General features: G+C 35.5%; 1 protein-coding gene across 1 annotated transcript in view; it reads right to left on the bottom strand.

Annotated features, from left to right (window-relative positions):
* LOC106722220 (IQ motif and SEC7 domain-containing protein 1-like) overlaps positions 1-11,532 on the bottom strand; it is a 243,806-nt gene extending 232,274 nt beyond the window's left edge. Inside the window, exons 1-2 of the mRNA XM_014520086.2 lie at positions 11,496-11,532; positions 1,847-1,933 (exon numbers count right to left, since the gene is read on the bottom strand). Coding sequence (XP_014375572.2) covers positions 1,847-1,933; positions 11,496-11,518 — 110 coding nt within the window. The 5' untranslated portion in view covers positions 11,519-11,532. The remainder of the gene's footprint in view (positions 1-1,846; positions 1,934-11,495) is intronic.
* Between the last annotated feature and the right edge of the window lie 4,872 nt (positions 11,533-16,404).

Here is a 16,404-nt window from a genome sequence, read left to right as displayed (position 1 = left end):
TCCCTATTTCCAAATAGTGAGATACAAATACAGGAAAGGCTCTACAGTGTTGCAAAGCACGTACTTGTACTCCTGTCAGGCCTGGAACTGTAACCCACTATACAGGAAACTTCAAAAAGACATAGACAAGCACAGTAAGAGCAATCAAAGACACTCAGAGCTGGCTTAACTCTACTCCCATTCACACAGTGAGAATAAATTCCTTGGCCTAAATCAACAACTAGTGTAAATTCTCTAGCTCCACTGACACCAATTAAGTGATAACAAATTATAAAATTGAGGATCTGTTCCTACAAAAACTTAAATGGAAGTGGGGTCAAGTCAATGCCAAGTGTTTTTGAATCCACAACAGTTCTAAATGCATCTTTTAAAAGACTGTTTTGAGCTCTATCAATTCTACATTTTAAGTGTCATCCTATTAATACATTAAAATTGATTTTATATGTTTTTCTTGCTGCTCATTTAAAATGACTGAAATTGAAAACAATTCACTGTAATCTTCTCAGTGACCTTTAGTATGCAGGATCAAAAAGTAGTAGAAAAAATACATGATAAAATCTGTTCTACTATATGTTTTATTATACAAAAACTTTAAATTAGGTTAAGCAAAATATCTAAGGGATTGAAAAAAAAATGACATTTTGATACTTATTGATCAGAATAGAAGAGCCAAGGTAAAACTATCAATAGTATTAATTCTACTAATAATTTGACCTTGGTTCAAGACATTCAAGCAAGCCAGAACCTAAGTATATGTGGTTTACCTTTTGAAAGGGCTTCCTCTCTGGAGCAAATCAATTTAGGGCAAATGATAATTAAAACTCAAGCAGAAATGTCCTACTCAAGCCCTACTTAGCACTGGGTGAGTCCACTGATGGACATTTACAGCTGGATTAAAGTCACCACTGCCAAACAGTTTGCTCAAGAGTCCTGATGTAGAGAAGCCAACACACGGAAAGATGGATGGATGCTGAAAAGATGAAAGATGAAGAGTCCAACACATGCATGGTCAGGGACAACATGACCATGAAATACAGAAAGAAGGAGAATATGTTTGTGCATTTACAGATTTAGGATTCATTGCTGGTGTTCTTCTTTCCTTAACACCATACAAGGTGAGTTGAGGACTTTTCAGCACCACACTTAAAATATTTTGGCAAATATGTTATTCATGAGCTGGCAATTGTCACTGAAACTATTTTGAAAGTAAAAGTGAAATAAAATAAAGACATACTGCCCAAGGCATGCACCATTTCTTAATAATTCCTGTGCCTAATTACTTAGGTGATATGTAGTATTTTTTTTTTTTATTTTTTTTAAATAAAAGGCCATTATAATAACTCACTGCTTGTACAATTTCCTACTTGGGGTGTATATTATATACTGTCCATATTTCGTTAAACAAAATTGCAAAGCATGCAATAAATTAATTTATACTAACTGTACAGTGTATTATGCAATCCAGGCTCTTAAACTCTGAACAGCCATGTATTTGTGGATTATTTTATATTAAATAACACAGCATTCAGAGATAGGGAGGTTAATGCCTCTCTGAAAAGCACTACCCAATATCATATTAATGGAATGACATGCCTTAATGTTTACTCTGTGAACAATATCCAGCATGGTTTGTTCTTCCTTCTCTCAAGGATTCTAAGGAGGCTTGCTAAGGAGAGAACAGAGACAAACCCGTCCTACTGGATGTAAAATTTCTTAAATATAATTTTCTTCTAATGTTGTGTGATTTTTATTTTTACATTAACTGATCAGCATTTTGTTATATTAATTTATAAAACAAGGCCTATCTTTAAAAAATAAGAAGTGGGTGGACCATATCTACTCTTACCTGTACTCTGAGTGTGTGGCAGGGACAGTTAGCTGGGTATGGTACAATGGAGCTGGACAGCAAAACTGGTGCAGAGTATTTATAGACCTACGACACAAGGAAAAACACAAAGTCAAAACACCAAGTGTTTAGAAAGGGGCTTTTTAGGGAAAGGTAGAGATTACTAAGTATATGTGAAACTTGTCATAAGTTTGAAATAAATTTGTAAAAGTACAACTATCAACTCTGATTCCCAGAAAATCAAGGGGAATAGTCCCATGCTTTAGAGATACAAATCAAGAATGAGGATGATGAACTACTCCAATGAAGATAGAAAATTTAGTTGCAAAAAATTTAAAAAAAAATAAAGATGCCAATTTCTGACTTTGTCTTTGCCTTGTCACATGGTACAATAGAAGCAAAGTTAATAAAAGTTAAGGGTTTAAATTCCTGCAGAATAAAGTGAAAATTTTGCAAGTTACTCTGCACCAGTCATGTTGTTTCTATTGCTAATTGTACTACATACAGTGCTTACAAGCAAGAGGAGGAAAATGGGATGTATATGCAAATAACCTCTCTATCTCTAGGCCCAGCCATTATAAACAAGCTATCGTTCTGCTGTGGTAAGTCTAAAAGTCTTGTAATTTACTGCACATAGGTGACATCTGACTTTAGGGTAGAAACTAAAAGAAAAAGGTAGAAAAAATTTGTATAATTCAACAGAAAATGCATGCTGCATTTCAGATGTTTTTACTGCTCAGACTATCCATAACTAATACCACATAAAATCCCAGCAAAGAGAGAGAGAGAGGACAACACAAGATGCTGCAGCCAAAGAAACAATTTATAAATGATGCAGGGCAAAGCATTGCTATATTTTTTATATCATGATAGCATTAAACAGTTTCACATAGTAAGTATTGTATGACAAAACTACCAGAAAAATAATAATGAAAAGCCAAGCCAAATCTTTCATAACTCTTGCCGCATCTACGTTGAGATGTGCCTGCTAAAGTCCTATTCTTCTCCAATTTACTTAAACATAAAAATTGTCCATGACTAGTTAAAACATAGATCATTCTGCTCTTAATTTATTTTGCTCACAGTGTTCTTCTGAGCATTTCAAAAGGATTTTTTTAAAGCTCCCTGTGTTTAAAGAGAGTCCTGTGAGGTCATCCTCTTATAAGATCAAAAGCAGCAGTTAAGCACAAAAAATGCCAGTCTTTCTTCAGATAGGAGTCAGGTACTAATCCATTAAAAATGAAGGTCAGCTTGCTCTGATTCCTGTTGCCAATAGTCATATCAGCAATTGCAAGGCCAAGATGAGTGAGTTTTTCTGTTTAAAGGCAGCAATTGATGGTCACTCTTAAAAGTACTCAACCCCTTGGGAAACCAAGAGAAACATCGATCAAACCAACCACAATGTGCATGCAACTGAAGACTAATGAAAAACTGCTGGAGGATGCTTCACAATGGCAACTGAAATGTTAATTTGTAGAACCTTCAAACAACTGATAGAAGGAAGGACTAAGAGGGTGGAGACTATTCCTGGGAAAATTATTAAACATAGCAAAAAGAAAGGAAAAATACTTTAGACTTTAACAAGTAAAATAAACAGGGTTACTATAGGAAACGTGTTCCATGCTTCTTCACATTACTGAGGTGGGCTAACTTGCTGCAAGGGAAAAGATAACAATGAAGTTGAAGGACTGATCCTGTGTTGATGAAATCACCAAATTCTTACCATCTAGAAGTAAAGGTGAAACCTTAGCATGAAGCAGTTGTTTAACTCCATGTCTTTTCAGACTCATCCAGTCTCAGCCCAACCAATATTTTACTTTCGAGAATAAGGGATAGGCACATAAGAGACTTTGCTTGGACTTGGATCTTCTCAGCTCAGTGGATTTAGCATAGTGCTTACTCTGATCTGTGCCTCAAATAGCTTCTCCTGGGACTTCTACTAAGAAGCAACATACTTCTTGGGCTCTCTCAGCTCCATTTTTCCCAACTGTACCGACCATTTTCCTTTTCTTCCCAGTCTCCCCATCTGCAAGTAGGATTTATAATAATACTTACCTATTCATAAAGATAGCTGGGGATAAATATTTTAGTACTTGCAGGGATAAGTATTTTAACACTTTGAGATTTTCTTATGAAAGTAACCACAAATGCACAGAAAAATTATTTAGATAATAAGTTATTTATTTTTTCTGTTTGTCATGTAATAATGGCATTATGTAAAACCAGAGGCAGTAGTTACTTAACTCCTGAATGGGAGGTGATATTATGAAAGCACCCAATAACTATACAGGCATAAATCATAAAAAACTGCTGAGTTGCAAATCAAACACTTCATGGCATCACTAGATTCTAATTAAAAATATTAACAAGCTTCATTGTTCAGATTCATATTTAGATTTCATCTCTCCCAAGATATTGGGATGTGTGGATATCAACTCTGAGTTCAACCATTTTTAAAGATTTTAAAATACATTTGTATTTGAACTCAATTCTGTCATACAGTTTCTAAGTAATGCCTAAAATTACATCAAGGAGGAACACACCTGAAAAATTTTAGTTTGTAACCACCTTCCCTGTCTTGTCTGCAGTGGCTATAATGCTTATAAAACTTAATAGTTTACCATATTAAACTCCAATCTATGGTCCTCAAAGCACTAATTAGGGAAATGACTGAAGATCTAAGGAGAACATGGATGTCAGCACTGACTCAAGATAACAGCTCAAGATTGATGGACACATATTCTGACAATTTCAATTTCTAAAAAAAGTGGCAGCCAGCAGTGCAATTTTTTTTTCCAAGCATGAATTTCATTTTGATCAAGATACATAAGAGAGAGGTAGTTAGCTGTGATATGAGAGGTAGTTAGTTGATTTCACTCAGAATGCTGGATAGATGTAGACATCTACCCAGCCTTGCATGCATATGAACAGGTAAACTTCATTTGTCACCTAAAACGTGTACACTTTTACAGAGCTCTGTCATTAACAAACCTCCCAAACATGAAATACACTGCCCCTGAGAATACTACCACTTCCAAGAGACCCATCTCTGTTATGGTAAAAAATTGGATAAAGATCCAATTTAGCTACATTTTGAAGAGATTTAAAATGGGCATTTTGGTTCAGCTCATCTGCATTAATTCCCAATATGCTGTTTGTAGAGAGGAACACAGCTTTAGAACAGTTTCATAGAACCATAGAAAATTAGGGTTTAAAGGGACCTCAGGAGGTCATCTAGTTCAAGTTCCTGCTCAAAGAAGGACTATTCCCAGCTAGATCATTCCAGACAATGGAATACTCATTGTGACATTAACCAGATTTACCTATTCTTACCATTACTTCTTATTCTAGCGCAAAAATCTTGCTTATATAATGCAAAAAGTTAAGACTTTCAAATGACCTTAGGCTTTCTTCTGCAGATACTCCAAATCTTTATTCAAAACCTCCTACATTTAGTCAAGAAACCTCAAGTCCTGGCTTCAAAACAAATTAGGGGCAAATCCAGGTTATTACCAGGCCTGTGTGAAGCTTTGGTCACCGATTTGATTCGGCGCAGATTCGGAGGTCGAATCTCCAAATCTGAAACGAATCAGGAGACCCTTTAATCTCTCCTAATCAAATCGGAACCCTCTGAATCAATTTGGAGAGATTCAATGATTTGGACATAGACACAGCTTTAAATGCTTTTTCTACATACCTCAAGGTACCAGGTGGTTTGTGAACACTGAGATTTTGGGGCAGATGGAGCATCCCATGGGAGCACAGTGGGGTCCCCAGCGCACTCGGTGGTGGAGTGCATGCGGGACCCCCCCCTTGCTCCCTGGCTTGGTGACTGGTGCCTCCTGGGTCTGGGGGGGGCATCTGGGCTCCCCCCATGGCCAATCGCCGAGACAGAGGGTGCAAGGGGGGTCCCCTACGCACTCAGTGGTGGACCCGGAAGAGTCTGCCGCTGAGCATGCAGGGCCCCCCCCCCCCCCCCCCCCCCGGGGGGGCCCCCCCGGCCCCCACCGCCCCCACCGCGAGTGCGACAAAGGCCACGCCTGGTCCCTCAAGGTATGTAGAAAAAACATTTAAAGCTGTGTCTATGGCTGGATTGCTGATTCTCCAAATCAGCATGGAATATTCAGATTCAGATTTGGCCAAATCGAATCAGGGATAGTGATCTGAATCAACAAACTGAATCACTGTCCCCCGAATTGGACCGATTCTGAATCAAATATGGCCTGCTTCGCACACCCCTAGTTATTACCTCTAAATCTTGCCTACAACAACATTAGCACTTGTTAGGATCCAAGTCTTGGTGATAAAGGTGTTCTTTATTGCAAATGAAGTTTGCAATTGTTGAGAGGACTCTGCAAGAGGGTTCATTTTGCTGAATTTGGGTTATTCAGGTGGGCTTGGTCAAATAGATGGTGATATTTCTAGATGTATTTTTTCCTGAATTGCTTTAGATGGCTTTTTCCATACAACAATTACCAATCACTTATTAGCCTCTTTGAATCCACCTATCCATTCTCCCAGTACTATGCGACATTGCACATACTATAATATGAGGTGTGATACTAACTAAGACTTCTGTTAAAATTTCCTTGCATGTGATGTCATACAACCTCATATATTTGGCTTCAGCCTTGGAGGTATTGACAACCTGCATTGAGACAAAAGGCTAATCTAATTGTAAACTAACATGCTATAGGCAAAAACAGTAAATCATATATATCACATGCTTACATGATAATTTGGTGGACTGCTGTAACCTAGCATCTATGTGCCAATCCAATTAATTATTCTGTTTCTCACAATTTACTCTTGATGCAAGATAACTTTATTTTCCAAGATGAAAATTCTACTTTTCACTGCTACTGTTTTGGCAGCAAGGCTTTCCCCCTTCCATTATGTTGGCTCTTTTTCTAAAATATATTTGACAGTCTGATTCAGCTTTTGATGTTACATTATACACTGGAAACCTCTTATTAATTCAGCTTTTTGTTACTTGATCTATGTTATGTCCAGCAATCAGGGGGCCAAATGTGCCAGACATGTGCTACTGAAGCATACAGAATATACTTGGCTAGTTAGTTTCTATTATTTATGATGCAATCAGTATAATTAAAAAGTGTAACTGCTTTGGATAATAACAACTATATAAAAGGCAAAGACTGGTTATGCCCCTTCAGTTTCATATAGGGGAACACCCTAGAACTCATTTGCTATTGGCAGAAGTTCACAGCTGTGGTATCACATTATCACAGAGAGCTTGAAAGCAGCAAATTAAATTTTCAATAAAATATTGCTGAACAATGGAAGCCATCAGAAGATGATATTTTTCCATTTAAAGTTAATATGTTAATCAGGAAATAACTGAAGAGCTAGTTATCAGTTAGCTCAGAAAATAAATATTTCTGTTCATCCCTCTTACCCTTATGCATGCATCAATGCACATTTTATGTTTTTGTGTCTTCTTGCAATATTTTTAAACTGGCCTTAGATCAAATGTCACTAATACTTTGGGAAAAATTAAGCTACTCTAAAGAAAATCACCCCTATGTGTAAACACTCCAGATTAACGTGCATTTAATAGATATTAGATGAAATGATCAACACGCATCTTAGGAGTATTATATTCCTCTCATTTTCTCATTATAACAAGATAACTTTCTGTACACATCTCTCAAGGCATATACTAACAGAAAGACAATAAAATATCTGGTGGCAAGGTGCCAACAAGAGTAACTATCCATACATTGCTCCCCGTTTACCATGAGCAATGAATCATGAACTGACTATCTGCTCTGATTTCATATTAATGATACAGAACCAGGTTCTCCAACTCCTGGAACATGACATTTTTTATTTTAAAAAAATTAAAGCATCACATAGAAGCACTGCCATATGTTTTGGTATGGTACTTGGGCACACAATAGTAAGCAGAATTAAAAGCATATAGAGTTAGTAACTATTTAAATAAAGATGAAAGGTAAAAGATAATATCATGAATGTGGGGTAAGTCCTACAGTCTTTATACTGCCTTTGCCTGCTACCCTCTCCTTGAGCTCTATGGCAATCTTGCCCAAAAAACCCAACCTAGAACTAAAGGATTTTGGTGCTATTCTTGGCATGGTTGAACCCCAATATTTTGTATGCATTTAAATATATATGCAAGATAGTGGACTGTTTTGTTTACTAACAGAAAAACAGGTGGACAGGGTATTTTCTATCCAAGTATCTGCAAATGGAGACTCATTCAGAATAAATAAGGAATCTTCTACTGTTGCTTTACTCCAAAAAAAATGGGGCTATAAAATAGTCTTTCATAAATAATCTTGATAAAATAATCTTTCTAGAACAGGCCATTGCTTTTACATCCTATTTAAACCTCGTCTAGCACAGTAAACAACAGAAAATTTGAATTCTGCTTTGCCCCATCCTAGCATGCATAACATTAACTTGCATTACTTATTTATTACAGTTTTGAAGAGCTGTTCTTCCAAATCATTTTTCCTTCATTTAAAATAAATAAACAAAACAGTGCTTTATATATCACAAGATTTTTATATATCACAAGATGTTGTGTATGAATGCGTAAAGCCATAATATGGGTTATATGTAGTAGCCAGTACTGGCTGAACATTAATTAGGATGATTTTAATTAAAATTAGTAACACACACCTACCTGAACTTTGGAGCATTTAATTACCTTAACATGGTGATTAAGAAGATCTAGTGAAAGTTCTGGCTACTGAAGTCATTTTTATTACAAATGATGTACACATTATGTATATTTTTATACACAGAACTGTATCCTATTGCTATTTGTAGAGTTAAATAATGGATTGCCAAGCTAAAATAAAAGTCTCAAGAACAAAAAGATACAAATTAAACAATTTTGGAAAAAGAGACAAAATGTTATTTGGTAAGATCAGAAAATTGATGGAGAAAAGGAAAAGTGGTCTTTTCTATTTTTCTGACTTCAGTGACCTAATGTACTGGAATTTTTTAAGATACTAAAACTTGTTATGCACAATTGTTTATGACAATTGGCATTTTACATTGTACATACAATATAATGTATATATTTACACACAATATATAGTGAAAATATGGAAACCATGTGCAGCTATAAAACTAATGAGGTTTAAGTCTAAGATATTAAAGGAGGAAAAACACAGCAATGTAGAAAGAGTGAGAGTATGAAGAGGAGAAATTTACAGGCCAGGTAAAGCTTATTACCCAATACCATTGTAGAATGACACATGCTCCATTCAGTGCAGTACCAATAAATCACTCCTGCTAGCTAGACCATATGTTTTGCTTTTTTCTCTGATCCAAAAAGATGGAGCTTAAGCAATTTGATATTTACAAACAAAATTCTGAAGGAAAAACGCAGTATTTATGAATGGCTCTGTGCCCCTCATTAGAATTTGAACACATATTTTTTAAGGTTTCAAAAAAGGCTGTAATTTAATGTAGTTAAACCAACACTTTTTCACGTAAGTAAGATTTATCTTATCCTTATATTAGATATATTAGGTACCTACCACAAGAAACAACTCATCGGTTAAATGATGACAAGCACAGCTTTCAATATACAACATTTAAAAAAAAAAATCTTATAAACAGCTAGGCTTACAATTTTACTTTTTATACATCTCTTAGCATCTAATCTTTTAACCAAGTTAAAGGTAGAATTACAGAAGTGACAGGTCAGATCTTGCTTCCTACATTATGTGCTATAATACATGCAAGAAGATGCCAGACTTGCAAGCAGCAATGGAGAGAGATACATCAGTATTTTTGTTTCTAAAAATAAGAAAGCAATGCCACAGACATCTAAAATTAATTCCCGAGTACTATCTTACTAAATATTCTTTACAAAATCTTTATAGCACAAGAGAAATCTACTGCCAGTCTGTTGTGCTAGTAATCATGATAAGATTAGGAATAAAGGAGCCACATAAAAATTGCTAAATCTACATAATTACTATATATTCATAAAAAATACTGAGAAACTGAGTACTATGATATTTGGCAAATAAATCATCTTAAACCACAGGATGAATTTAAAATAGAACTGTACTACATTGCCAAAATGTGCATACATGAGCTATCCCTAAGTATGCATTCTGGTCTATGTAAGCTGCACACTACAACATAGTCTGTTGAGAGTAAGGTAAAACAGAAACCTCAGAATGAATACACAAATAGAATCCAGCGTACAGATCGCCTCTCCCCTTTTATCCATTACGCACAGCAACATTTCCAAGCTAATCCACTTATGTAATGAAAACTACATTGTATTCTCAGTTTCTTACCTGTACTTTCTTGTATTTAATTAAATACAGCATATTTAATTTCATCCTAATTTTACAAAGTTTAAATACTCTCCCATCTAATCCCATGCCCTTCCTGCCACACACAAATAAACTAAATTCAGGGCCAGGCTGAGATGCTCTTACTCATAGGAGTAGCATCTGATTCAGGAGTTGTTGATTTTATTAGGACAACTTGTGAAACAGGCTATTAAACTTGAGTAAAGGCATCAATCAGCATTTGAATAAACCCTTAGAGGCTGTTACTGACACTGCTTAATGGCAAAAATGGTTATTCTGGCATTCCCATTCACATAATGCAGGGTGCTTTGATAAAATTAAATCTCAGAGGATCTATAAATGGGGATGAGAATGCAAGTGGTAGGTACAGTCATTGCTAATTATTGCAGGGCACAAATGGTACCTGCAGGTATTTACAGCACATAAACATGGAGAATGGGCACCACACACTTGCTTCTTTGTTTTGCTTTTTGGCTGCAGTAGAATGACAGGTTGGTGCTATGATGTAGTTGTAGTAAGCTCAAGAGTCAAAGCCTATTTGAGTCTTCAGAATTCAGTTGAATAAAATTGCCCAATATGGTTTCCATATATACTTTGATTTCATGATGTCGCAAACCCTACGCAAACTTCGACATTCTTTTACCTCTGGCTACAAGCATAAAAGCCCTTAGCTCTTCAGCCAAATGTGGCAACTCATAAGAAGAGCTGCCGCACTGCATTAAAATGAATGAAATATTAAATTCCTGTTGTGTTAACTGTAATACTTATATAATGTATGTGAACTGTTTCTCGAGCATTTCATGTATCTTTAGGATTTGAGAAAATGTGTATACAATAATCATGAAGCACAAACAGATAACTTTATACCTCAAAGTACGTAACGTCTGACTGTACACCATTTCTTAGAATGAGAAATGCTTTTAAATGACAGTATGTTTTAATGGAACAAAGCAATAAAACAAAATGGAAGATATAGTTAAATTCCTGACGCATCTATTCTTGGAATTGTGTACTGTTTCTATTTCAGATTTCATTTCCATTGAATCTTTATTTTTCTTCCATTTCTACAGGTTTATTTTGTTTTTAAACATGGTAAATCATTTTAAATTTGACAGCTCTAAAAGTAACCCTTTGCCTGTACAATTCTAAAATACGTATCATTAATCTGCAGAAAAGGTAACACCCAAAAATGGTTCAGAGAGAGACACCTACCAAACAATAAACTGATGACTATTCTTATTTCTATCTCAAACAGTGCTGAATTCTTCAACACAAATATCAGAGACCTGATGATAGATGTAGAAGAAAAAGGTACTCACAAATAACACCTTCTGCAAGCCATTCTTGAATATGATGTGGTTCCCCCCCCTGTTTCAAGCAATCTGAGGTAGAACAGGACACGTATAAACAGCACACACACACACACACACAAAAAATCACATTCACAGCTTTTGCATGCTCATTCAAGCTCAGGCATAAAAATACCACTGATAAGTAAGCTTGTGATGTAACCAGCATCAAACACTGCATCAGATGAACCAAAGGCTCTGAGGGGTTATATTTTACAAAGCCAAAAGGTTTTCCCACAGAGCAGGATTAGCAAATTTATAAACCAGTAGTGCTGTTTTAATATTCATGTTTGGTTTGCTTTCTGCTTCCAAAGAAAACCTTTTATTATTCTTCTACAGCACTAAAATAAACCAAAAATGTTTCCTGGTTTGATATTCATCTGGATCTTTAAGATTCAAATGATAGAGATTGAGAATTCACCATTTCTATGAACACTGTAGTACAGTCCAAACCAGAAAAAAGCCCATTGGTCCTTTTATCTCCATGGTAACAGCAGCATCTGTAGAGGCAAATTGTATTCTGTCTTCTATTCACAAAGTGAATTTATAGTCATATACTATCATATGAAGTGATAAGAGGAATGCTAATCAATAACTAGGGGAATCAGAAACATAAATACAAGTAGAGTTTTAAACTTCGATTGAAAAAATAATATTTCTTGAGAATGAAGAAATAATACCCAAATTATTCTTTTTAATCAAACGTCATTTGGAAATACATGAACTTTAACCATCAATGCTCATTAAATACATATATTTTATTTTTTGTAGTTAGGAACCTTGCTTACTTTTCAGTTATCTGTTGCAAGCCATTATAATGTTCTTAAGGGATAGATGACAGTTAAACAAAGCTCTTTTATGCAGATGTTGCAGAGGACAGATTTAAATATGACTTTCTCTGAAGCCTCCCACCCTGCATCCCCTCCCAACATTTGCTGTCACTAATACTGGTAGCCCAGAAAGTGAGCAAAATACCATCACTCCCATATTTTTCTGTCACACCTCTACCCATGCAGATAGTAAACAGATGTGATGCTGTAAATGCGCTGTATATGCAAAACTGACACTGCCTGTTTCCCAAAGCAATGGCCTTAATCTAGAGTCTTGATTAGTCGCCCGATTTTCTCCCTGTCTGTGGTATCTCCAGATGACAATCCCGCTCCAAATATTATAGCTAGACACTCATTTCTCAAATAATAAAGACAGCTAATCTTGCTCTCTCTCTTCATGAATCACTATAATGACCATCTGTTCACATTATTAAGTTAAATATTATACCAGACCCATTTCATGAGGCCTGCTCATGTGATGTTATCAAGTGATCAGTTCAAGACTGTTCTATAGCTTGGAAGTATTACAGGATAAAAGAGGGAGCAGGTGATCAGCCAAATGTTGCTTATCACTATATTACATTACCTGTTGAGTTTCCAGGCAAAGGAGATGCGTGAGGGTTTATGGCTGCTGCTATGTCACAGTTTTTTGGAAAGGAAAAATTGTTGAAGCATGAACTTCTTCCAAAACAAACTGTTCAAGTCAGTTTGTGATGAGCAGAAATCCAAGCACCACAGGTTGCAGGAGGGAGGGGGTTATCATTGTAATTCAGATATATCTATAATCGATATAAGCTGAGGAGTTGCATGAAGTTATTCTCAGTGCTCCAGTAACTTTCTCCTAAGCTGAACATTCAGGTTACAGTCTTGCTTTAAGGACACTTTTTTGTTTCTTATACCTCACTGCTATCTTCTATTGCTATGAAAGCAACAAAGACATCCAAAAGTTATTTGTAAACTTTGTCTTGTGTTCATATGGCACAGTAAGAGCATGGACAAGCATACCTTTTAACCAAAAGGAATGGGCAGCTACCTCTTGGGAGCATGCAGCCACTGTTGTAACTTGTTATATAACCATGATCCTATAGGGATACAAGTGTGGTGAATTGTCTAGGCAGACAAGGTTCTTTGGGTACATGTGATCATCTTTTATTAGACCAACTAAATAGTTCAAAAAACTGTTCTTGGCAAGCTTTTGGGCAAAAACACCCTTCTTCAGGCATAAATCACCCTACATTTTAACCCTGAATGAAGTGGAGTTAACACAGAAGCAGTTTTGCAACACACCCCTACAGAATCATAGAGAGGTAACATGCTAATCATAACAGCTTATAATAATGTGTTGTGATATTGATAACATGAATGTATATACAGATGCAACAATAAGTACTTAAATTAAGTCTCTTTTAGGACAGTTACGTGTGTAAAGATATCCCCTGGAACTGATGCCATTTTATGTATCAAAGAATAGGGTTAACCATTAAGGAATATGATTATACATGGAATCTATGAGGTTGTACAACTTGTTAAACAGAATCAGGTCCCTAAATCCTGGGTCTGAAACTCCATAAGCATATTGGATCATTCTAGTATTTATTACTTGTTAACTCCACTTTCTTAAAGCTTGCTTGAAGAATTCTAATCCAAAGCATGCCAAGTAAAGTAACACTAAGTCCACCTTCAACATGGTCTCTACATGTGAAGTAGCACTCCATCCATCCATCCTTACTTTGATACTACCCGGATTTAGAATATAAATTTGTATAAGATTCTAGTTACCAATGTTTGCAGTCACCAGTTGAAAGACTCTTATTTGCAATACAGCAGCCAAGGAGTGATAACTTACACATCCATCCAAATACTGGAAAAAGATCATTCCATTTCAAACCAGAGTAACAGTCTGGATTGCTTAAACTGCCTCTTGGTTTTCATCTATTTTTAACCTTAATTAATTAAAATATTTTAAAATAAATTCTCCATAAAGAAATACCCAAAAGGATGTCATTATCAATACAGTTATCCCAAATAGCTTCTCTTTTACACATGCCAAATGGTTTGTAGGAAGGAATTTGAAGGATTTCTTTATAGTTTTCAAATTTTGCTCAGTATTGCCATTATCTACATGGCAGGATTTCCTAAACTGTGTTGGACAAGTCTAGGTATAAAAGATGACTTTTCCTAGTTAATGTCAGTGCCCTTCTCAATGAACTTGAAATTTAAAAACAACAAATATGAGTGAAATTCTGAAATGAATTGAAAAACTTTCCATGACTTCAAGAGAGCCACACATCATGCTAGAGGTAATCCTACAGAAATCTAACTGCACATTACTGAGCAGCTACAAATCCAAAAAGAGTAAGATCTTCAGGACAGATTCGCATCTGATTTGTACTGCAGTCAAGTAGGAATAATTTTAATTATTTCAGTAAAACTTACCTGCAGTACTGTGACGCCTAACAGAACATCATGCTAGGACAGATTTTAGTAGTTTGAATTGTAGTTCCATAATTTGCCTATTTTTAATTCTCATTTTGAAAATTTACCTTTCAAAGGTTGAAACACAGCCTCGGATATAATTTACTACTTGACCTCATTTTTCACTGCCCAAAATATTCCTTTACAATTTCAAGTGCCAATTAATAATTTTGCACATCAAGCAAGTTCTCTAAATAATATACTCTGGAGATGAATATTTCCACTACATCATCAGAGAAATAATTATGGACTACAAGCATAATTTGTTCAAGACAAAGTCCTGTGTTCTTGTTCTGTCTAAACATATTTTGTAAATGTCAATATCCTTATAAATAATAAAATAGAGGGTTGCAGTGAAACACCCCAGCTGAGAGAAGACTCAAAACCGCAATTTGTCAGTTTGACAAATTATTCTATTCTCTCCGATTCACAGAATGTCATTACTAGTACAATGCAAGTAACTTATCACTTTGCTTGCATGCTATTACCCACTAGGATGAACACTATGACCCATTACATACTTGAAAATTATTAACAGCATTACTGACTGATTGTTTACAGACTGACAGTGCAAGCCTCTAAATAATTATTTTTATTAAACCCATTTTTATTTTATTTTTTATTTTTATTAAACCCATTTCCTACTACACTCCTTCCATTTTACTATTATTGAAGTGACTTCAAGGTTTTAAGCACCTGTTTCTATACCATCCTAGAAGAAATAAAAGCAGCTAACTCTTTCACACCCAAGGCTATGAATTTAAAAAAGGGAAGCAGTATTTTTTATTATTGCCTTTGTATAACTCTCAGGAGGATTACTTAAGTAGCTTTGTACAGGACATGTGTAGAGCATATTCTATAGCACTGAAATGACACAGCATTTTCTTCAATTATGTCATGCACAGAAGCACACTCAAAAAGCCTAGAATTAAAAAAATGTTTAGCAATTTTAATTGTCCAGCATGAATACTTTAAAAAGGCTAGATAGCCACAGTGCTGCCTGAAAATCATACACCTTATAGCACCACAAATTTATCACCAAAAATCAAGATTTTTTTTTAAGTATAGGCAAAATACAATGAGATTCTTAAGCCAATATATAAAACTCTTCTATATCTACTCTCCTCTCAAAGCAACTGTAAAAAAACCCCATGGCTATAATGCAGATAGTATGTGGCTTTAGTACAGAGTCAGGGATACGATACCAAAAAATTAAAACTAATTTTCTGTCTTCCTTGGAATAAAAGTAGCTCCTCCAGAAAACATTAACTTGCTTCAATGCTAGATTCCTGAGACTTGTAGAAAGGGGCAACTGGAACACTAGGAAATAGAACTGAACAAGACCTCCTGTGTCAGCAAGCCCAGACCTCTGCTATTACAGACCACTGAGTCAAAGAAAGAAACCCTTTCAGAAACTTACACAGCTTCATTTTGAAACCAGTTCAGCTTTTTGTTCCTGCCATTCCTATTAGGAAGCTGTTCCAGAACTTCACTCCAATAATGACTTGAAACTTTCTTCTAATTTCCAACCCCAGTTCACCATTTTTCTTGGAGTGAATGTTCTCTAGTATAAG

Source organism: Alligator sinensis, unplaced genomic scaffold (genome assembly GCF_000455745.1).
Source record: "Alligator sinensis unplaced genomic scaffold, ASM45574v1 scaffold81_3, whole genome shotgun sequence".
Lineage (NCBI taxonomy): Eukaryota > Metazoa > Chordata > Crocodylia > Alligatoridae > Alligator > Alligator sinensis.
This window is presented reverse-complemented; position numbering and strand designations above follow the sequence as displayed.